Below are 22,034 nucleotides of genomic sequence, written 5' to 3' on the forward strand. Positions count from 1 at the left end.
GGGCAAATAAAGGGTTTCTCTACTGAGGATTTTGCATTTAGATGTGTGCCTTCTGTGCTGATGCCACAAGGTGGCCAGAAGCTATCATTAGATCAGTGCTGAAATTGCATTAATTTTATTCTTGAGTCTGAGTTAATATTTAGATAATCCCTTTGCTAACAGGACAGCAAATAAGACAACCCAAAAAGTTAGGTACAGATGTATTTTATAGCTTGTTCCCATTAGCTTGGCCTCAAAGAAATTATTTAGGAACGAGGAATAAAGGACAAAATGCAGGAAAAGGGTGACCTTGACTGCAGTCACTTCTGTATCACTGAAAATGAGCTGCAGTGCTACTCTCTGTGGGCTCCTGCTTCTCAACAAATGAGAAAGGAACTCATATGAGAGGAACCTGTGATGTATTTGTTTACTTTTTAGTCTGTGAATGTAGGAAGCCAGCCTCAGCCTTGCATATAGATTTGCTCTGAGAGAGGGAAGGAAACAGAGGAGCAGCTGGGTTGCCATTGGATAATCTTTAGCACCCTCTATGGTCCTTTCTGAAATCATGGCTGTGTCTATTGAATACTTCTGAAATCATGAGAATGCTTCAGGCATGAAATTCCAGGCAGATCTTTGGGTTTATCAGGATAAGAAACAACTGTGTATTCAATGTTTGCTTCATGTTTTCAGATTCTTCCAACAGCTCAGAGGTTGCTGGATGAGCTCTTATCTTCCCAGTCTACTGCCATCAACACGGTGTGTGGAGCCCCAGGTAAGATGAATAGATCTTATTGTCTGTGTCACACATAGAAGGGGCTCTATTTCCATGACTTTGACATTACAGAGTATTCCTATTTTAATGCTGCATTACCCTTTTTGGTCAAGACTTCTTTCCTAATGTCCAATATGAATACTCATTTTTTTAGCAGTTTCTACCAGGAAGAGTTTGTCTGCATTGTGTTTGGGATTCCAAGTAGCTGTAGGTTGTTCATGATCACCACTCACCCTCTCCTTTTTAGATGAAATTAGCCCATCTTCAGTCTCTTCTGGGCTCTCTGCCCCCAGCTATCTTTGGTACTCCTCTTGTTTGTCAGTGTTGTCCCTGGACTGGGGGACCCAAAACTTGACCAGAGGCAGGTGGAGGGGGATAAAACAATTTCCTTAAATCAGCTAGCTGTGCTTTTCCTTATATAGCCCAGTTTGCAGGTTGGTTTTTGTTTTGTTTTATGTGTTCAGTGAAAACTTGCCATGGGCTTGTGTCAGCTTGGCACCCAACATAATCACCAAATCCTCCCAGCTACTGAGCCATTTGGCTTTCATTCTGCACTGATGGATGGGAGCTTCTGTCCCAGGTACAGAAGTTTGCATCTTTCCTCAATCAACTTGAGGATTCTGTTGGCAGAATCCTTGGAATTGGTCCCACTGGTTGTGGTGCTCTCACGCCAGTCATGCCTCCCAGTTTAGTGTTGTCAGTGATTCATGTTTTATTAGGATAACATTTTTAAGGGATGGATAGTGGGTTCTGTTCCTTAAAGCCTCTGTGGCTGGGCAGACAGAGGAAAACACCCTCAAATCCTGCAAACTGTGTATGTTTTATTCTTTTGTCAAGATCCCACTGCTGGACCCTCTGCATCAGATCAAAGCACCTGGTATTTAGATGAATCTACTCTGAGTGACAACATCAAGAAAACCCTTCATAAATTCTGTGGACCCTCTCCTGTAGTTTTCAGGTAACTGTTTGAGGGGAATTAAAGTGATCTGTAAGGTCCTCCACCCTGTAGCCCTTACATTTATGGACTGAAGGGTTCTTAGTTTCACAGTTGCTCTTCTGGACTGTATTTTTGCATTTCTTGGCAAGTGTTATTTCAGTAGAGCACACGGTGTTTGCTCAATACCTTGTTTGTGTGGTGGTCTCAGTCTCATTGTACACCCTCTTTTTTTAGGTTCTGCATCTCTGTTGAAAGGTGCAAACATACCTGGGATGTCGAATATACTCCGGGTTTTGTGTGGCTGTGCATGATTTCATTTCTTTATTTTTTCCCCTCATGCCTGCCCTTCTGCTTTATCCACAGTGATGTGAATTCAATGTATCTCTCTTCCACGGAGCCCCCAGCTGCTGCAGAGTGGGCTTGTCTCTTACGGCCCCTGCGGGGCAGAGAGCCCGAGGGCATCTGGAACCTCCTTTCCATCGTGCGGGAAATGTTCAAGCGCCGGGACAGCAACGCAGCCCCTTTGCTGGAGATTCTGACTGATCAGTGCCTCAACTATGAGCAGGTATTCAGATCCCTTTCCTCTGGCAGGGGGAGATGTGTGCCATGTGCCTGTACAATCCGTGGGGGAATAATTTTCTTTGTGGTCTGTCTGCATCGTGGGCGTGGGCTTCTCCATGCTCAAGTGATGTTACAGTTTGCTCCTGTGATGCTTCTGTAACAAAATCCCCAAAATACCTCAGTGCTCTTAAGATGAATATATGGACTCTGAACTCTTGGGCAGCACATTGTGTTTGATTTCTGCACAGTTAGAGTGATTAATTTTTAATGGTTTTTTTCCTAAACAAAGTACATCACATATGAGCTGTCATTTTGATAAGAACTAAAAGTATATGTTGGGTTGTAGAATCTCAGATTCTTTTGTTATTTTTGTAGAAGATACCTTTTGATGGGTTTAAGTAGTACATTTTCTGATGTTTTAAAAAAATATTACTGGGAAGGTTTCCTTTGAGAGTTCAAGACACTGATCTCACTTTGTAAGATAAGTTGCAGTGTAAGTATCCTGCTCTGTCACATGCATCAGCTTTGAGCAGGGGAAAGGAAATGCTTCATTTATCACAGCTGTTCACTTTTGGAGGGCCTCTAGCAAGCGAGTGTTAAAAATGTGAGTGTTTTATTCTGTGGGCACATGCCTTTTAGCAGGGAAGATCTGAGAGGCCCTTAGTTCTCATGAACCAACACAACCCCCAACACCAGTCATGCTTACAGTTGTTTTGCCTTCCAATGAAAACATGGTACTGACTACAGCTCCCATATCCTTGTGGTTATGAGGCTGAGAGCAGGGGTTGAGCTGGAGGCCCCCAGCATTCATCCCCTCTGATCCTCATCCCCTGCAGATCACGGGCTGGTGGTACAGCGTGCGGACGTCGGCCTCGCACAGCAGCGCCAGCGGGCACACGGGACGCAGCAATGGGCAGTCAGAAGTAGCTGCTCATGCTTGTGCAAGCATGTGTGATGAGATGGTGGTCCTCTGGAGGTTGGCTGTCCTTGACCCAACCATCAGTCCCCAGAGGTGAGTGCCAGAACCGGACCCAGCCGCTCGTTTCTGTGATGCTCAAGTGCGCTCGGGGGTTCCTTTCTCTAGGATTCTTGTGTTTGTGTCACCACCTGTTCAGCCATCAGTTCTTCTGGACTGTCTGAGGTTCAAAAGCATTACAATTACTTTAAAATTTAATTGCTCTTGCTGCTTGCTTTTGCAACACCACATAGTGTGAATTGTTCTTTTCTTGAGAGTTGTTTTACATATGAGTGTAATTCTGCGTTTCGATGTCCCACTGGAGGACATTTCTTTGAATAATAACACTGGCTACCAATACATTTTAATGCTTTCTAAATTTAACTATTCAGCAGTTTAATGGGCTTCTCTTTAGCCCAATCATTCAGTGTTTGTTTCAAGATGAGCCACTTCTTGCTTTCTGTGTTCTGAGGGAGCTTATTCTCTGCAGTGTGTTGGTAAACAGTGTATGATTTTCAGGCAGTGTTTCCAGTTGTCTGAAGAAAAATTGTGAGGGTTCTGCAGGTTTCTAATCTGTACTGTGCACTGGTAAATCCCTGCTGTCTACTTAGCTGAATAGCAGCTGAGGTACTGGGGGCTTGTGTTGAGCTGCTGTGGTTGTTGGCTTTGTAGGAGTTTGTTTTGCATGTCTGAGCTGCAAAGTGTGGATTGTATAATGTACTGAATTAGTTTAATGTGCTGTAAGTGCTTGTAAAAAAGTTTTTCAGAACAAATGGAAACAGGTGGCATTTTCAACACCACGACATGTTAACAGGGTTGGCTTTCTGTGAAGTGTTGTGTAACATTAATAAATTGCCCTCTCAGTGTAAGGTACATCAGGGACACTAAAATGGATGCAGTTTCTCTCTTACGCAGTTTATAACATGCAGGAGCTAAATATGGGAGATGAAGACAAGTCAAAAACTGTAGGCAACTGGGAGTGAGGCTTAAAATAAACACAAGCATCATTCAGATCACATAGAAAAAACCATAAAAGGTTTGGGCTTTTAATAAAGTATGAAGTTGTTCTATAGGTATTTGCATTTGAGTTATTTGGCACAGCTCAAGTTTGCTCAGATCTCCTCCGTGAGCTCATGCATAATTGAAATGCTCTGCTTGATTGCTTATTCTCTGGGAGTTGGAATAGCCCCCAAGAAGAACCTTCTCCCACCCAACCTTGATATTCTTTCCAGTGAATCATAAGGAGATTTGCTACTTCATTCCTAATTCATTGCAGACTCTCATCCTTATGTTACCTTTCCCAAGTAGTTCCCTCTTCTTTTTCCTTCTGACAATACTCTCCTTGATTAAGCCCTAGCAGTCTGCTCCCTCGTTAATTCATGTCTTGAATGGACAAAAAGGAGCAGTCCATTTTGTTTAGCCCCTTTTGTCCTAATACCCTTTGAGTACCCTAGGTTGGGTCACTCCCTTTTCATTTGATTATTTGTTATTGTTTTGGTTTTGATAGGGAATTTAGGGGATTTGAGAGCTCTGTGGCAGAGACAAGGTGGCAGTTGGCTGAGAGACTTGGTGCAATTTCTGGAATTGTCTTTTCCCCAATTTTTTCACCCAAATGCTCAATCCATTTAGACTGTCTTGCTCGTGTGCTGGGTGAGATTTGGAGCTGGGAAATGCAAAATTGCTTTGTCCTTCCCATGGTAATGTGGGCCATGGGACTGACTGCTGTGTAATTTCAGTCTGTATAACCCCACCAGCTCGCTGCTTCTGCAGGGTTCCTTGAAATAACGTCAATTATTTTGTGTCTTGCTTGTTCTGTGCCTGTGGGTTTACAACAGCTTAGTCTCCAGAGGACAGCCTGCTACAGCCTAAATTAAATAGTTGGGCTCTAGAGAGGCAGCTCAGGGTAAAGAGGGAAGTGCTTGGGAGGTAGATGAGGTGGCCCTGTCTGGCACTGTGCTTCCCTGGGTGGGCTGTTCAGATTGTTTTGGCTGGAATCATTCACAGGGTTGTTGCACAGCTGCTGCAAGCTGTTGTGTCACTGTTCCAAGAGCAGCTCCCACTGGCACTCCCTGCTCTTGGGGTGCTGAGGCTCACATAACTGGTACTGAATTTGGGGGAGATAAGCAAACAGGGCAGGCAGGATTTCATTTGAAGCCTCCTGGTTTGTATCGTGCTTTTGTGTTGGTGCTGTTCGTGGTTTGTTTCTGTACCACGGGCCTGTCTAGGGCTTGGATGTTAGCATCCCTGTTGCCTTTTTTCAGCCTGGCTTCTCACTAATGCTGCCTTTACTTAATCCAGCAGGAGATGTTTCTGCCCAGAAGGAGGAGGTGTGAGAGGTAGCTTGTTGCAGCTGCATTTTGTGTCTAACCTCTCCTTTCGCTTCCCCCAGGCGCAGGGACCTTTGCTCGCAGCTCAGACAGTGGCAGCTGAAAGTCATAGATAACGTTAAGAGGGGTCAGCACAAGAAATCCCTGGAGAAGCTCTTCCAGGGTTTCAAGCCAGCCGTGGAAGCCTGTTACTTCAACTGGGAGGAAGCTTATCCCATTCCTGGGATCACCTACAGCAGCACCGACAAGAAGAACTCCTTCTGTTGGGTGAAGGCCATCCAGCAGAGGAGCTCCCGGTTGCAGAGTGCAGAAACTGCCTGTGAGGTTGGGAGGAGCCACGGCCAGGAGGCTGGTGGCCCATGTCTGCAGGCAGGGGACAGGCTACGTGCCTCTCCCCAGGAGCCAGCAGTTCGGCCCAAAGAACCCAGCGGGAAGCGGAAAGCAGTCTCGGAAACTCCGCAGCGGGTCCTGAGGAGGCTCTCTGCAGAAGGGGACAAAGCTGTCTACAAAACTGCAGTGGGCAAAGCCAAGCTGGCAGTCAGCAAGGGACTGGCCACCAAACACGGTGGGAAGCGTCGCATGAGCAGCGAGGACAGCTCTCTGGAGCCTGACTTGGCAGAGCTGAGCCTGGACGACAGCAGCCTGGCTCTGGGGGCAGAAGCCAGCAACACCTTCAGTTTCACAGAAAGCCCCCTGAGCAGGAGCTACAGGGATGCCTTTGAGGAGGATGGTGGGGTGTACTTCTCTGAGGGACCCGAGCCCAGGATCAGGAGTGGTTCCATGGGCAAGAAATCGCCCAAGGATCCCGTGGGGGACATGGGCAGTGGTGATGATGACCTCCCTTCTGCGGATGAGACCAGTGGTGGTGTGAGCCTGAAGCCAGAAGAAGTGGGAGAGAATGGTGCAGCTGGGGGAGGGGATGATGGAGAAGAGGAAGATGATTACCAGGTATGCTATCTGAATCCACAAGAGGTAGCCAAGGAAGATGATGACAAAGCTGAAGGGGGAAATGAAGAGGAGCAGGATATATTTGCTGGCATAAAGCCTCTGGAGCAGGAGAACCGGATGGAGGTGAGCAGAATCTGGTTCCAAAGACTGAGGTTCAGTTCTGTATTTTGTAGACATCATGATCCTGCCACCCTCCTAGCTGTCACACTTAATCCAGTGTGTTATTAAATCAAGTGCTTAATTATAATGTCATTGTCACCCATTGTAGCATAAGATGCCTCCAGCCTGAATGCAGCAGTCTCACGCATCCCTGTTTCCCATGAACCTGGCTCCCTGTTTCTCTGCTAACCTCACCTGTGTCCCAGTATTAGCTGATCCAATCTCACACTGCAGGAACTGTAAATTACAGAGTTTGTAATTTAGAAAATGGAATTTACAAGTTGTTGAATGCTTTTGACCTAGCCTCACTCTTGGAAATGGCAAAATTGAGTTAAAATTAAAAATAAGTAAGACCAAGACATGCCCAGCAGCTGGAAAAATTTGATTCCAGCCACGTAAGCAGAAATTCTCTGGAAAGCCATGCTGCAGCTCATTCCTAACCACAAAATATGTTTAGGGCTTGCACTTGCACTGAGAAAGCAGGTGAAATGGAGATGCGTGGAGATAGGTTCAGTCAATCACTTTGCATTTTAGGGTTTTTTTTGAGTTAGTCTCTGATCTCTGGTAGCACTTGGAGGGAGGATGGGACTTAATCATGGAAGAGAAGGCTCTTTAGGGGAATGCTTAAAGGCACAGTGCTGAAGGTCCAGGCAAGGAGTCTGAGAACACCTGCTGCTGAAGTTGGTTCTGACCTGTGTTTGCAGAGTCCTTGTGAGAAGTGGTTTGAGCAGGCCAGGGCCAGCCTGGGGGAGTGTGGTTGGAGCCTGACTGTCTGTTCTTTCCTGCAGATCCTGTTTGCCTGTGCAGAGGCCCTCTATGCACATGGGTACAGCAGTGAAGCCTGCCGCCTGACTGTGGAGCTGGCCAGGGACCTGCTGGCCAACCCTCCAGATCTCAAAGTGGAGCAGCCCCCAACTAAGGTAGAGAGAGAGTTTGTCCAGTTTTGGGGGGAGAGAATAAGTGAGAAGGGATGTGTGGGATGGGTACAGCTTGGGCATTTCTCATGTGGCTTTCCCTTCCTCCGGGTTGAACTTCTCTGGATGTCATTAATGTGCCCTCTCGTTGGGCATGTGGGGGTGAATGGAAGGAGAAAGAAAATAAGGGGCCATTCAGCAGGACTTGGAGCCTTCAGAAACTCAAGTGTAGTTAAATGCTGCTTCACTTTTTGTTATGCTTCAGAGAGAAGCATGGCTTGTCTGTTAAAAGCCTCAGCTGCTTTGGGAATCTATTTAAAATCAGTTGAACAAAACACCCTATTAAACATCATCTGCAAAGGATATTTTGTTTGAGAGAGACCTGCTGTGTGTGCTGTGAGATGATACAGCAACCAGAAGAAGTTTTGATTTTTGTGCAGCTCTGTGACCCTTTTTGGTTTCTCTCCAGAACCGTAGTCTCCTATTTCATAATGTCCACCACAGGAAACCTTAGAAGTTTTGCTGTTTCAGGATAGAGGGTTGGAGAGGAAATAAATAAGTATAAACTTAGGGAAAGTCACTTGTTAGTGGCATTAAGCAGTGTTTGTATGGAAGGGTGAGGCATGCAACATCTGCCAGCACAGCATCAGTTTAATAGTGGACATGTGTCCCATCAACAGGCCACTCCTCCACTGTGTTGGGCTGAATGAGAGAGGGGAAGTAATGATGGGCACCAGTAACCACTGGGATTTGTGATTCCTCAACAAAGGAAATAAAATTGAAATGTGCTTTATCCATTCTGCTGCCTAATTATTGCCAAGGGTAGGAGAACAAGCATGGAGTCATTTAGGATGTGTAGGAAACTGCCTGGTGACAAATTCCTCCTCTAACAGGGCAAAAAGAACAAGGTGTCAACCAGCAAGCAGACGTGGATGGCAACCAACACCCTCTCTAAAGCTGCTTTCCTGCTGACTGTGTTGAGTGAGCGGCTGGAGTATCACAACCTGGCCTTCCAAATAGGGATGTTTGCTCTGGAGCTGCAGAGACCACCTGCCTCTACAAAGGCTCTGGAGGTAGGAAACATCTCAAAAGCAGTGTCTGTAATTCTGCTTGAATGGTTTTGCTTTTGTGGTTTCTTCCTACTTCAGCTCCTGAAGTATGGTTATGCTTTTATATGTTACCTTGACATTCATTGGGACTAAATGGATTGTCTACACATGCCACTAGCATTCAATCTGCCAGAAAAATGATGAGAAAGATCACTTCATCTGGTGTTACCTTGGCTGACAGAAGCTCAGACCTCATGTGCCAACAGGCCTTAGATTTCACGTGAAGCTACAGGCTTGAAAATACCTCACAGAATCATAGAGTACAGAAAGTTTTATTAATATATTACTTTGATGAGAACAGCTTGCTTTTTATCTTAAGTATGTTTCCACTTTGCTTGGCTGATCTGGGGAAAATAAAGCCATTTTTAGATGCAGCTGTCCTATTATTTGCATTGGAGAAATGTTTTGAAACTTACTTCTTGAAGTGAGCTGGTGCAATTGTTACACTTTTGAAAATGGTGACTCTTGCTGATACTGATTTGTTGGCAAGTGAACACTCACTATGCAGGCATGTTAATTAGGACACTGCTTTGTTGGACACTGTTTAGAAAAAAAAAATAAAATTGTCCAGTTAAAATCTTGTCTTTGTGCTTTGCAGCCACCTTGCTTTTCAGTGCAGGGTTGTGCAGTCCCTGGAGGTGTCTATTATTGCTAGGTATCCACCACCTGCACTTTTTACACTAATTATCTGTGCTTCTTACGGCCTGATGATAAGATTGTGAGGTGGATGTGCTACTGAAGATTGCTTCCTATCTTCCTAGAGTAAGAGTAATCACCTTTTCTACTGATGTACCCAGTCAAACCCAGTTCTTCTGATGTTCTTACAAAGGCTGATGTGGGTTTTTTTCTGCATGCAGCTCAAGACTGATAATTTGGCAAAAAAACCAAAATCTGTGTATAAATATGAGGCAAGTCTTGTATCAGGTTTGAAACTCAGTATGGAGAGAAGGGTAAAGGTCTCTGTAAGGAGCTGCTATGATTGAATGATCCAATAAAAACCGTGGCTGTACTTTACGTAGAGGAGAAAAATTGTCCACTGCCCACAGGGCCTGAGCTGATGACAGCTTCTTCTGTTTCCTTGTGGATCCCACCAGGTGAAGCTGGGCTATCAGGAGTCTGAGATTGTAGCCCTCTTGAAGAAGATTCCCTTGGGCACCAACGAGATGAACACGATCCGAGGGAGAGCTGAAGAGCTGCGGGAAGGAACGCTGTGTGACTACCGGCCTGTCCTGCCCCTCATGCTGGCCAGCTTCATCTTTGATGTCCTCTGCACTCCAGGTACCATCAGCTCTGACTTGAGCATGAGAAGGGCATGTTCTGAGGTGCCAGGTCTTGAAGGGTTCTCAAAGAGAAACTGTCTTTTATATAAGAGCAACATAAACTTGATTCCTGCTCAAGCTTCTTGTCTCTCCTTACGTTTGAAAACAACTGGAATCTTCCCACATTTCCACACACTGTGTGGTTGTAAAATAGTTGTAAATGACTGACTTTTCTACTCTTATGCTGGTTACATTCAGAGGGTGCTAATCTAGTATTAAAAAAAGCCCACAACCACCTGGGATTAGAAGGCTGACTTGCTCATATACCTGCCTGGTTTGGAGCCTCCTGAGTTTAGAGACAGAAAGGGGGGGGAAAAACCCAAACCCAAGATAGTGCTGTGGTCTGGCAACTGGTATAAGGTGAGGAAGATGACCACAGGAAGCTCTGCCAATTCAGAAAGTTCTCAGAAATGGCTTTTCCCTTCAAATACTAGTTTTGAAAGCTGAGCACTAATTCTGGTGTCTTCTTTCAGTGGTCTCTCCCACGGGCTCCAGACCCCCAAGCCGTAACTGGAATAATGAAATGCCTGGAGATGAAGAGCTTGGCTTTGAGGCAGCTGTTGCTGCTCTTGGTAAGAATCCTTTACAAGAAAAGTCTTTTTTCATCCATGTTCCACATTCTGCCTCATTTTGCATGGTGAGAGTTAGTGGTTCATTCCTGTTTGGTGCAGAAATGAAAGTGCTTGCACAGTTTGTCAGAACCAGCTGCAGAAGTTGATGTGCCTTTGCAAAGCTGTGAAAAATGGCAGGAGGATATGGTACATGGACTGAACATGAAAATAGTAGCATGAACTTTAGCTTTCTTCTTGCTCCTCTGTTGTGGAAGATGCATTGCTTGGGTTTTAGTGGAGATGGACAATTTGAGAGCACAAAAGAGGTAAGACAGTGACAGTAAAAGACTAGCAGAGGTACTGGCAGGCATTATCATGTAACTCAGGATCTTAGCATAATTCTTGCCTCATTCATCAGCCTCAGAAGCAAGGCAGTGAATATATGTGTTATGCTGACAATACTGTATGCCTGTTTTAAAGCAAAAAGGAACAGAGTGGATTAAACAAGACTTGTCCTCTGCTGTCTCATCTCTGAAGGCAGGAAGATGAACTCTTTATGGTGTGGGAATGCTGGCTTTGTGCAACACCTACAGGAACTGGAAAAGTCTGTTTCAGGGTGGATTCATGGGCTTGCTTGGACTCTTTTCCTGTGGCATATTTAGGATCTGGTTATTCTGACAGCTGTAACAAACTTAGTATTCTGGGGACAAACAGCAGCTCCTCTTTATTTGTCACCTATTTCTGAAATTAATGGCAAAATACTGAAAAAAGAAAAAAACCTTTTTTTTGCCTGCAATAGCAAGGTGAATGAAATAGCCTGAGGTGTAGACAGTGCTCAGGATGTGGTGTAGTCCCATGGGCTCACTTGTCTCTTCATCCCCTCTTTTGTGGCCTGCAGGCATGAAAACAACTGTCAGTGAAGCAGAACATCCTCTGCTGTGTGAAGGCACCCGAAGGGACAAAGGGAATCTGGCAGTAGGCCTGATGATTACTTACAAGGATGATCAGTCCAAGCTGAAGAAGGTGAGTTTCTCTTTAAAAGGAAAGTGAGAGGTGCTGAGCAAACCATCCTTGGGTTTTGATGGCCTTAGAAGTGCTGCCAGGGAGCATAAGTTGCTGTGTCAGGTACTGATGATTTACAAGCTCTGCTGGGGTATTTATGATTTTCCAGTGATGCAAAGTGTGATTGCACAGGTGGGTTGCCCTGAAAGAGGCACTCTTTCCACAGGTTTCTTAAGGTCCAGTTGAGAGACAAATTCTCAGGGCTTTTAATGCTTTTGCTTACCTGCCTAAAGCAAATCCTTTGTCCCAGGAGTTTTCAGTGTGCACTGTGTGTGTGCTCTGGGCGTTGATTCTGGTTTGCTGCAGGGATGTTGGCTTGCAGAAGGGTTTCTCTAGCAAAGCCTTTGGATTTTAACCTCTTACCTCTTTCATATACTAGTTGTCCAACTGTGCCTGAATTCCCCACACGAGAGAGACAGTAAAATGCTGCTCTTTGAGGTGAAAGGAGGATAAAAGTATCAAAGCCTGATTCAGGAAGGGTTTTGTTAATCTTTCATACTCAAACTCTTCTACCCAACAAAAATATTATTAGTGTCTTTCTGTCCTCCTACAAGAGAAGCACTTTTTGCTGTACCCTTCTCCAGGGAATCACAGGGACCTGGTAATGTCAGTCAGAAATGCTGTCACATGCCTAGTGCTTGTGTCATGTGGAGAATGATGAAAAATAGAACTGGACAAGCCCATAAAATGTGGTCATGCATTGCTCCCCAACAGTGTAATAAACCAGGACAAGACAGTGTAGGCAGGTAGAAGGCAGGTTCTCTGCTGGCTTCAGCAGTTTCTCAGTAGTGGTAGGAGAGGATTTTTTGAATGGTGAGCACAGAAATGTGGTGACATAAACAAGAACGTGTAGTTACTGCTGGAACTAAATAGAGACTCCTACCTTCTGCCCTTGATGTGCTAGAATTACTTCTTTATTGTCAGTTGTGGGTGGCTTTCAAGTAAAGGCAGTGGCCTTTTTAAGTAAAAATGGGATTATTACTGAGTATGAGTGAATCTTTGCTTCCTCAGCCATACAGACCATGTGGCACTCAACTGTACATTGCTGACCTTCAGTACAGGAAGATGATGCCTTCTTTCTGGAAGATATATTATCTTTCTCTCCAAAAAATGGGACTTTTATGTCCACCAGGAAGCTGATCTCTTACTTTATATCTTAGTGTAATGCCTGTTCTCTTACCCTTCTCCTAAGCTCTTCTGTTTTGTTTCCTTGTTGTTAAAGATTTTAGACAAACTCCTGGACAGAGAGAGTCAAACTCACAAACCACAGACCCTGAGTTCCTTCTACTCATCCAGCAAGCCTGCAGTAGCAAATCAAAAATCTCCTTCCAAACATGCTGCCCAGTCCACTGCAGCCATCCAACAGCTTCCAGGGACTTCTGTCACTCAGCAAACTGCTGTAAGCACTGCAGTTCAGAGCAGTCCTGAGAACTTCGTGGACAAGAGTGCACAGGGTAAGAGGTGTTTTTGTAAGGGCTGTTCTTGAAACCCTTCTATTATCACTGCAAATCTGGAACTGCACATTTTTGTCTGTTTGGGGAGCAGTCAGGTGCCTTGGTGCAATAAGACATTAGAGGTAAATGTGATTTTCTTCAAGCTGTGCCTCCATTTTGGTGGTAAGCATCAGATACATTTCCAGTTGGTGGAAAGCAGATGCTCTCATGTCCCCCCAGAGGGATCAGTACTAGCTGGGATTGACTGCAATGAGTTCAGGATTGCTGGAGCATTTTTATTCTAAAATTTTCCTGTAGCTGCAGCAGATTTTACAAATTTGTAGTTGATAAGATTAAGTGCTACTGGTATCAGGTGATATGCTTAACACTGGAAGAAAACTGAGATAATCCTGCTCATAAATGCCACTCCTTTTATAAAAATCCTGCATCTTTTGATATTCCTGTCCTTTAAGTGGCCCCACATCTGGTTTCAGAAGGCAACGAATCAGAATGTTTACCTGGTCACTGTCTTGTTCATGCAGAGAGCTCTCAGAGGTCACCCTGTGAGCCAGCCACTGAAGCCACTGTCCTGAAACAAGAGGGAAAGGTCCCCAGTCGCCTGGCCCTGGGAAACAGGGGGGGCTACAATGGGAGGTGCTGGGGCTCACCTGTCAGGCAGAAGAAGAAACACACAGGTAGGAACTGAGCACTTGATACAACATCTGTTGCTGTGCTAGGCAGCCTGCTGGGGTTTCAGCAGTTCCCTTGCTCTTCCATTCCACTTGTCAGCCTTTCCTCAACTCCAGAAGCAGCTGATTGTCTCTGAGATGTTTGGGATGGAGAAAGGAAGTTTTGCTCCACAGATTTCCTGCCTGTCTCTTGTATGGCCAGGTACCATCCCTTTCTCACAGCCTCATGCTCTGTGTGAGGCATTAGATATGTGGAGCCTGAAGGGTGGCTGGACTCTGGGAGCAGAGCACTGTGCTCATGGGTCCAGAAAGAAATGCAGAGGAGCTGCTGCATCTGCACTTGTCTTGGAAAGGGTAGAAGGCTGTGAAGAACCTTCAGCAGCACACACCTGAAGGGTTTTCTTCATACTCATACAATCTGTGGAACTTTGTTATCTAGGTTTGCTTAGTGTTGTTACTCTCCACCACAAAGCTTGGCAGATGGAGTGAGAGGTTGGGATAGTGAGAAGGGGAAACCCAAAACATTGCTCTTGGACCCTTTGCTTTTTATTTTGAGACCTGCAAAATGACCCTGCTCTCTGTGGCCAAACTGACTAATAATTTCATCTCTTATTTTGCAAAGTTGAAGGCCTGGCAGCTCTAAGAGAGTCAAACTCACAAACCACAGACTCTTGAGTTCCTTCTACTCATCCAGCAAGCCTGCATTAGCAAATCAGAAATCACTGAGAGGAGACTGTGGTTGGGACTGCAGGTGATGTGGGTAGGGGTTTATCTACCTGTGCTGCACTTACCAGCCCTGGTGACACGAGTGTGTTGGTTCTGGTGTGACAGGCATGGCAAGTATTGACAGCAGTGCTCCTGAAACCACCTCTGACAGCTCTCCAACACTCAGTCGGCGTCCTCTACGTGGAGGGTGGGCAACAACATCCTGGGGCAGAGGACAGGACAGTGACAGCATCAGCAGTTCTTCCAGTGATTCGTTGGGATCTTCCTCTTCCAGTGGCAGCAGGAGAGCCAGCGGGGGAGCCCGTGCAAAGACTGTGGAAGTTGGCAGGTGAGGAGTGGTACAAATGCTTGGAGGAATCTTCTAGGCCTGATGTCAGGGAACTAGCACGTGTGCATCAGGGGTTATCCTTGGAAGTGCTTGCTTCTTCTGGACCCTAAAAACAGGAACTCTGCACTCTGTCTGCTGAACTCTGGGTCCTTGTTGCTGTCTGAAAAGGTTCCTCTGTCTTTTTCCTTCTAGGTATAAAGGGAGGAGGCTGGAGAGCCACGCTCCACATGTCCCAAACCAGCCCTCAGAGGCAGCTGCTCATTTCTACTTCGAGCTGGCCAAGACAGTCCTTATCAAAGCAGGTGGAAACAGCAGTACCTCCATCTTCACCCACCCTTCTTCCAGTGGTGGGCACCAGGGACCACACCGCAACCTTCACCTCTGCGCCTTTGAGATTGGGCTGTATGCACTGGGGCTGCACAACTTTGTGTCTCCCAACTGGCTCTCTCGAACTTACTCCTCCCATGTCTCTTGGATCACAGGTTACAGCAAAACTTTATTGGGAAGCTTGCTTTTGGGCAGGAAGGAGGGGAGGGAGGTGAGATGGTGCCCCCCGAATGGATACGCTGACGTGCTGCTGGCAGAGCTGGCAGCACAAGCTGAACACTGATGGTTTTTACACAGTGTGCTGCTTGGTTTGGCCTGGAAAGTTATTGCAACCTCTTTCTTCTTTGTACTTGCAACGTGCTTGAGAGATGTAAGCTGCTTCTCACATGGAGATTGCTCTTGACTTCGTCAGAGGTCTGCTGAAGAGACACCTATCTCAAGTTTGAACATGTTCTTTGGCTGTGTTCAGCATTTCACTTTCCTGCCCCTGTGGTTTGCACCCAGGCTTACTGCCTGCTTCCTATCCAGGTGTGGCTTCTAGAGCCTGACAGACACCCTGATAAAATTAATGTTTTCCTGACACAATAGGAACAGAGTGACCATTTGCTAGTGCTAAAGTCAGCTACAGCAAGTTCCTCTCCCTGCCTCAAGTGCATCTTTAGCTAAACTTAAAAAGGGGTCCTCACTCACTGCTTGTTTATTGGGGGTTCTTGCCTGTCATGTTTTTTTGAAAGGAAGAGCCTAAATTTGACTTGAAACTTAAAGGGAGCAACTGGGCTCTGTTGCTGCTCCTCAGGGCCATGAGGAGTGGCCCTTCTGGTGAAGGAAGGCTGACTGGGAACTGGGCTGGGCATACACATTGGTGTGAGAGTCTTTTTTTTTTTCCCTTAGGGCAGGCCATGGAGATTGGTAGCGCAGCTTTGAACATCTTGGTGGAGTGTTGGGATGGGCACCTGACTCCCCCAGAGGTGGCATCTTTGGCAGACAGAGCTTCCAGGGCCAGGGACTCCAACGTGGTGAGGGCAGCTGCTGAACTGGCACTCAGCTGCCTGCCCCATGCCCATGCCCTCAACCCAAACGAGATCCAGAGGGCTCTGGTGCAGTGTAAAGAACAGGTGAGCATCACTTGGGGGGCTGGCTGGCACAAGCTGAGTTCCAGCACCTAGGATGTGCTGTGGGATTGGCTCTTCCCTGCTACTGAACAACCCTAATCCCAGGTCTCTGGACTTCTCTTCACGTCCATTGTTGCAACCAAATAATTGCGATTCAGGGCAAAGAAAAGGGAGAGGAGGAGCTGATGGAATGATTACTACTGCTAGGTAGCACCTCTGACCAGAGGCTGGCTGGCTTGCCTCTGCTGCCTGGGAAGCAATTACCTTGACCCTTTAGATTGCTGCCCCCTAAATCTGACTAGATCAGCTCCTGAAAACATCTATTCCAGTTGCAAACTGGTGAGGAGCTTGTCTCCACAACATGCTTGCTTTTCGTTTTCTCTCCTTTGTTCAAACAAACAGCTCTGCCTATTCTGCACTGTTGTCACTTCTCCGTTCCCTCTTAGTTATTTAAGAGCTCCTTATATTTTTCTCCATTTTTTTGCCTTCTTGTGTCTCTGGTTTTCTGTTCTTGATTTCTGCATGGCTTTTTTTGGTTTTTTGTTCCCTGCCCCCAGGACAATCTGATGCTGGAGAAGGCCTGTATGGCAGTGGAAGAGGCAGCCAAAGGAGGCGGCGTCTACCCTGAAGTCCTCTTCGAAGTGGCTCACCAGTGGTACTGGCTTTATGAACAGACTGTTGGGGGGACCCCTGCCCAGAGAGAAGGTGCCACTGGCTGCAGTGCCAGCAGTGCACGGGCCACCTCTGAAGCAGCCCGGGGGTTGACAGACAACAGGGTGACCTCCGAGCCCACCACTGTCACCGTGGCGGCTGCCGTCACCGCTGCGGCGACTGTCATGCCAGTGATCTCCGTGGGTTCCACCATGTACCAGCAGCACACCATGGCAGGGCCAGCCATGGCCCACACCCACACCCAGGGCCTCCATCCCTACACCACCCTCCAGACCCACATCCCCTGTAACCCTCAGTACATCGGGCACACCATCCAGCACATGCCACGTCCCGCTGTCTTCCCAGTGCCCGGCTCAGCCTACCCGCAGGTAAGATCTCCCAGGGCCTCCTTTGGTTGTGGTGACTTTGTGGAGCTGTTCCCAGAGTGGGGAAGCTCTGGCTTCTGCTCTTTTCTTACTTGCTGCTTTGTGATAGTTACTTCGTCTCCCCAGCTCAGCTTTTGCGTTACAAGGAGCTTTCTGCTGGGTGCATCTGAAGTCTCCAGAGTAGACAAAATGTGTTTCATCAGCAGTTACTCACTCTTACTGCTCTGTAGTTTCTCAAAAGGCACTGGACAGAAAAATCTTGAGAGTTTGCAGCCTAAATAGAGGCTACAGAGAGAAAACCAAACAAAGGGTATTGTAACCTCTGTGTATTTTTGTGGAAAACCTCTCCAGGAACTTTCAAAGTGGTTACATGGTTACTCCAAAGGATATTATAACCTCTGCATATTTTTGTGAAAAACCTCTCCGGGAACTCTCAAACTGATTAAATGGTTTCAGGCTGATTAAATGGTTACTTTCAAACTCGTTAGATTTAAAAGGAGGAGGAGCAAGAAGTAGTAACAATTGTGTGGTGCAGTGTGTTTTTTGTGCTGCTTTTTCCTAAGCTGCTCCCTCCCCACCAGGCTTAGGCTGGACTCCGTGTTGTAGAGTGTGTGTGGGGAGGGACATCATGGTTTGGGTGACACGACTGTTGTTTATTTTCCCTTTCAGGGTGTCCATCCAGCATTCATAGGAGCGCAGTACCCTTACTCAGTGACAACCCCCTCCCTGGCAGCTACAGCAGTGTCATTCCCTGGGGTGCCAGTCCCATCCATGACCCAGATTGCTGTGCACCCCTACCACAGTGAGACAGGACTTTCACTGTCTTCCAACGTTGCCAGTAAGTGTTACAGCCCTGGGGTCTTGCACTGAAAAGTTCAGACAACTCATATGAACTATAGTGTTGCCTAGAAGGGTTGGACCAGATGATCCTTTAGGTCCCTTCCAACCTGAGCTTTTATGAAAGTTCTGACCAAATCTAACCCCAGCCTAAAGGTGTGCATGCCTGGGGGTACTGGGAGATGTAATGGGGCCTGGTTTAGCTAGTGGAGCTTTTAATTTCTGTTCAGGTTATTTCCAGTATGGTATTGTTTTGGCTTCTCAGATTAAAGTGTTTGGAGCCCTCCTGGCCTTTCTGACTCGGAACATTAGAGCTTTATTCCTCCTCTCCTCAGGGCAAGATGATCTTGAGCAGGCTCTTGTTGTTCCTTTGGCTCAGATGAATAGAGTGCAAGAAGCAGGCAGACTTGTGCTTACAGTAGCACTAGGAGATCTCTCTCCTACCCAAAAGATTGGAGGCAAGGCAGTACCTAAAACTTGGAATTTCAGTAGAGAGGAACTTCAGCTGTTTTGGCAGGATCATGTCAGTGGCAATCTGAAGGATTGCTTATGTGTTGTGGTGGTGAAGATCCATCAAGTAGTGTACAGCACTGGAAAAGCAGATGTTGACTGAACTGTGGATGTTCTCTCATTGCCATGGGGTTTTGGAAGACTGGGGCAGGTGGGAAAACACTTAAGAGCTGTGTTGGCCTCTTTCGAGTCCAGGTTATTAGGAGAATCTTTTCAGTTATTTGAATCTTGCATTTTGGTGGCCAAAAAGCCACCACAAAATCAATAATCATAATCCTGAAGACCTCAGGATCTAAAGAGCATCTTCTGTGACAGTGTTAGTCTTGGGCTGTTGCTGTGACTCTTCACTGTGAGAAACCATTTCTGTACTCCTCCAGAGAGTTATGAATCTTTCAGAGCATTTCAATCATTGTTAGAGCACTTAAAATAATGAAAGGAAAAAGCAGCTCCACCCTTTCCAGTTGCCTTTGTTTATGGCTTGCATAAACTTCTGGTTTCAGTTCTTAAAATACTGTTTCCCTGTTGCTGGTGTAACAGTCACAAGGTGATGCTGGGGCTCTGGCAAGAATTCAGCTCATTCTTACAGGTTATTCTCCTTGGCCAGACTTCAAATGCAGCCTGGATTTTGCCCCACTTTGTGGGCTTGGCACCCTGTGTCTGCTTGGTCAAGGAGGTCAGACAGATCTTTCCTGGGAGGCACGTGGTTCTCAGGTACTCCACTATTCACTAGTAAACCTTTTTTTTTTTTTTTTTAAAGAAAAAGCAAACTAGGAGAAACAGGGACTTGGAGCATTGCCCAAGCTGGTGTAGTAGCACCACAGAGAAGCTGTGGAGGAAAGGGTAACAATGTGCACACACCTCGTGGCATCTCTGCTCTGCAATTCCCAGGCAGAATTTTCCTCTCTGATGTTTTTTTCCTCTCTGTCCCTTTCCTGGGAGGGCAGGGAGATGCTGAGTCCCTCCTCAGAGTACAGCTGAGCTCAGCTGGTTGATTTTGCCCATCCTCACTAGCTATGTGTCTGAAGGGGATGGAGCTTCTCAAGTTTCCTTGCTGATTTTCCATGCTGCCAGTGCATGGGGTGGCTCTTCTTTCCAAGGATGGCTTCCAGTAGCCCATCCCACGTGGCAGCTGGATGGAGCCAGAGCTGTCTTCCAGCAGAAGTGGAGGAACCTCACATCCTTGGACTCTGTCTTTGAGTCACTTAGCACTGTGCCTGCTCACTGGTTTTCCCTCAGCAGTTTCTCCTCAGGTGTAGGCATGCACGTGCTTGTTTCTTTGGAGAGGAAGTCAGAACCAGAGATGTCATTTCCTGGAGTCAACATGGAAAATGTGGATCATCAAAAGAGGTGGTCAGGCATGTGGCTGACCCTCTCAGGCCCTATTTGTGAACATGCCAGAGCTGTTCCCAGCCCACTGCATTTCAGTTGTAGGGCTGTGGGGTTTGGCTGCTGTTTTGTTCTCTTTAGGGGGACAGAACAGTGAGATGGGCAGGGGGCTGTCAGGTGAGGGAGGAGTTGGCCCCAGTAACCTTTTTGTTAGGCTGGTGGTGGGTCCTAATGCTGCTGTTTTGCTCTCTTCAGTAGGAAGTGTCCATGCAGGATCAACGTTCCCAGCGATTCAGGGGGCTTCCTTGACAGCTCTGTCCTCACAGCCCAACTCCCTTGTTACAGGGGGGTTTCCTGCAGAGGATGAGCAGCACAGTCAGCCTGTGAGCCCCCAGGGTCTGCACTACCTCCACTCTGCATACCGAGTTGGTAAGGATGGCCAAGTGGGGTTTTATTCATGGCCCCCATAATCCAGAGGGATTCAAGGTTTTCTCCCTGTCATTTGGCAATTTGCTCCTTTCAGGGGGTTGGTAGCTTCTTTTTTACCTGGGCAAAGCTATGATCAGAGGAAGGGGGCCTACAGGAAAGCTGGGGAGGGGCTTTTCACCAGAGAGAGGAGTGATAGGACAAGTGTAATTGTTTTAAGCTGAAAGAGGGGAGATTTAGGCTAGGTATCAGGAAAAATTCTTCCCCATGAGGGTAGTAAGACACTGGAATAGGTTGCCTAGGAGGTTGTTGATGCCTGGAAGTGTCTCAGGCCAGGCTGGATGGGGCTTGGAGCAACCTGGTCAGGTAGGAGGTGTCCCTGCACATGCAGAAGGGTTGGGTCTTGATGATCTTTAAAGACCCTGCCAACCCAAACCATTCTGGATTCTATATGGAGGCTAAAACCAGGCAAAGCACTGGAAGGTTGAATGGTTGCTGTTGAGAGCCATCAGAGTAGAAGAGAAAGCTTAATGGGTTAGAGCTGTGAAGAGTCTTTTCCCATCAACAGGAGCCTGAGGGCTGACACGGAGGGAAGTTGTGGTTTGGGAAGGGCTGGATATGCAGTGAGTGTTCCTTTCACACTCACCCTGGTTCTGAGGAACAGGTCTCTGCCTGAACTGCCACTGGCACCAGGCTGTCAGTCCTGGGGGGTTCTGATTGACCTTAGATTGCAGTGAGCTACTTCTGCAGAGTCATGGTTTGGCCCAGTGGGTCCTTGGAAGGTCAGAAGGAAGCCTCTGAGGTAAGCAAAGGCAGCAGACAAGGAGAAACAGCAGGAAAAGGGGAAAAAGGCTGCCTGTGGGCTGCTTTTGTTGAAAGCTGGAGAAGTACTTATCCAGAAGGGGGTAGAGGTGTCACTGGAAACATCCCAGTGGAAAGCTGTAGGTCACCAAAGGCATTTGATAGCCTGAATTAACAGTTGGTTTGGGGAGCTGCTTTGTTGCAAAATATAAAGCAAACACATTGAAGACATCTTCTGTAGAGCAGCCATTTGGGGTTACCTGCTTGGCCCTGCTGTGGATGGATGCTGGTGGGGTGTCTGTCTGCAGCTGTAGTAAGGTGTGGTGGCTCTGCAGGTCACCCAGCTTGCAGTAAACAGATCTGGAATGTTCTCCAGATTCCTCTTCTGGGGACAGGCTCCAGGATGGGCCTTTTTGTGTCTTTGTGGACTCTTTGCAGCTGGGGAATTTTCTGCTGCTGGCAAAGCAGGGCAGGCAGGTTGTGTTGGCAGTGAGTGAAGTGCTGGACTCAAGTCCCCCAGGGCAGAAGTTGTGCTTGACTCTGGCTGCCCCTTTCTCACAGGGATGCTGGCTCTGGAGATGCTTGGCCGAAGAGCTCACAACGACCACCCCAACAACTTCTCCCGCAGCCCACCCTACACAGAGGATGTAAAATGGCTCCTGGGGTTAGCTGCCAAGTTAGGTAAGGCTCAGAGCAGTGCTTCAGCAGAAATCCAACTGCTGGGCTTTGGACCATGGTGGGAAAAAGCTCTCTCAAGAGTGAAACTTCCAAGACTGGGTGGCCCTGGCATCTGATCCCGTTTCTGAGAATGTCTTCTGAGATCTCTGCTGCTCTTTCATCCAGGCAGTTGGCACATTTTGGGGTTCTGGAGGCATGCTGTTGGATTTTG

The 22,034-nt window shown here is 47.0% G+C and overlaps 1 protein-coding gene across 1 annotated transcript in view; it reads left to right on the plus strand.

Annotated features, from left to right (window-relative positions):
• ZSWIM8 (zinc finger SWIM-type containing 8) overlaps positions 1–22,034 on the plus strand; it is a 52,500-nt gene that overhangs the window by 27,289 nt on the left and 3,177 nt on the right. The window contains 19 exon segments of the mRNA XM_030453452.1: positions 670–751; positions 1,589–1,709; positions 2,052–2,253; positions 3,086–3,261; positions 5,594–6,602; positions 7,427–7,558; positions 8,446–8,625; positions 9,756–9,939; positions 10,454–10,552; positions 11,430–11,554; positions 12,816–13,047; positions 13,569–13,721; positions 14,547–14,769; positions 14,962–15,251; positions 15,988–16,211; positions 16,766–17,248; positions 17,915–18,083; positions 20,174–20,347; positions 21,707–21,826. Of these exon segments, the coding sequence (XP_030309312.1) occupies positions 670–751; positions 1,589–1,709; positions 2,052–2,253; positions 3,086–3,261; positions 5,594–6,602; positions 7,427–7,558; positions 8,446–8,625; positions 9,756–9,939; positions 10,454–10,552; positions 11,430–11,554; positions 12,816–13,047; positions 13,569–13,721; positions 14,547–14,769; positions 14,962–15,251; positions 15,988–16,211; positions 16,766–17,248; positions 17,915–18,083; positions 20,174–20,347; positions 21,707–21,826 (4,378 nt within the window).

The sequence above is a fragment of the Calypte anna genome, chromosome 6 (assembly GCF_003957555.1).
Source record: "Calypte anna isolate BGI_N300 chromosome 6, bCalAnn1_v1.p, whole genome shotgun sequence".
NCBI classification, from domain to species: domain Eukaryota; kingdom Metazoa; phylum Chordata; class Aves; order Apodiformes; family Trochilidae; genus Calypte; species Calypte anna.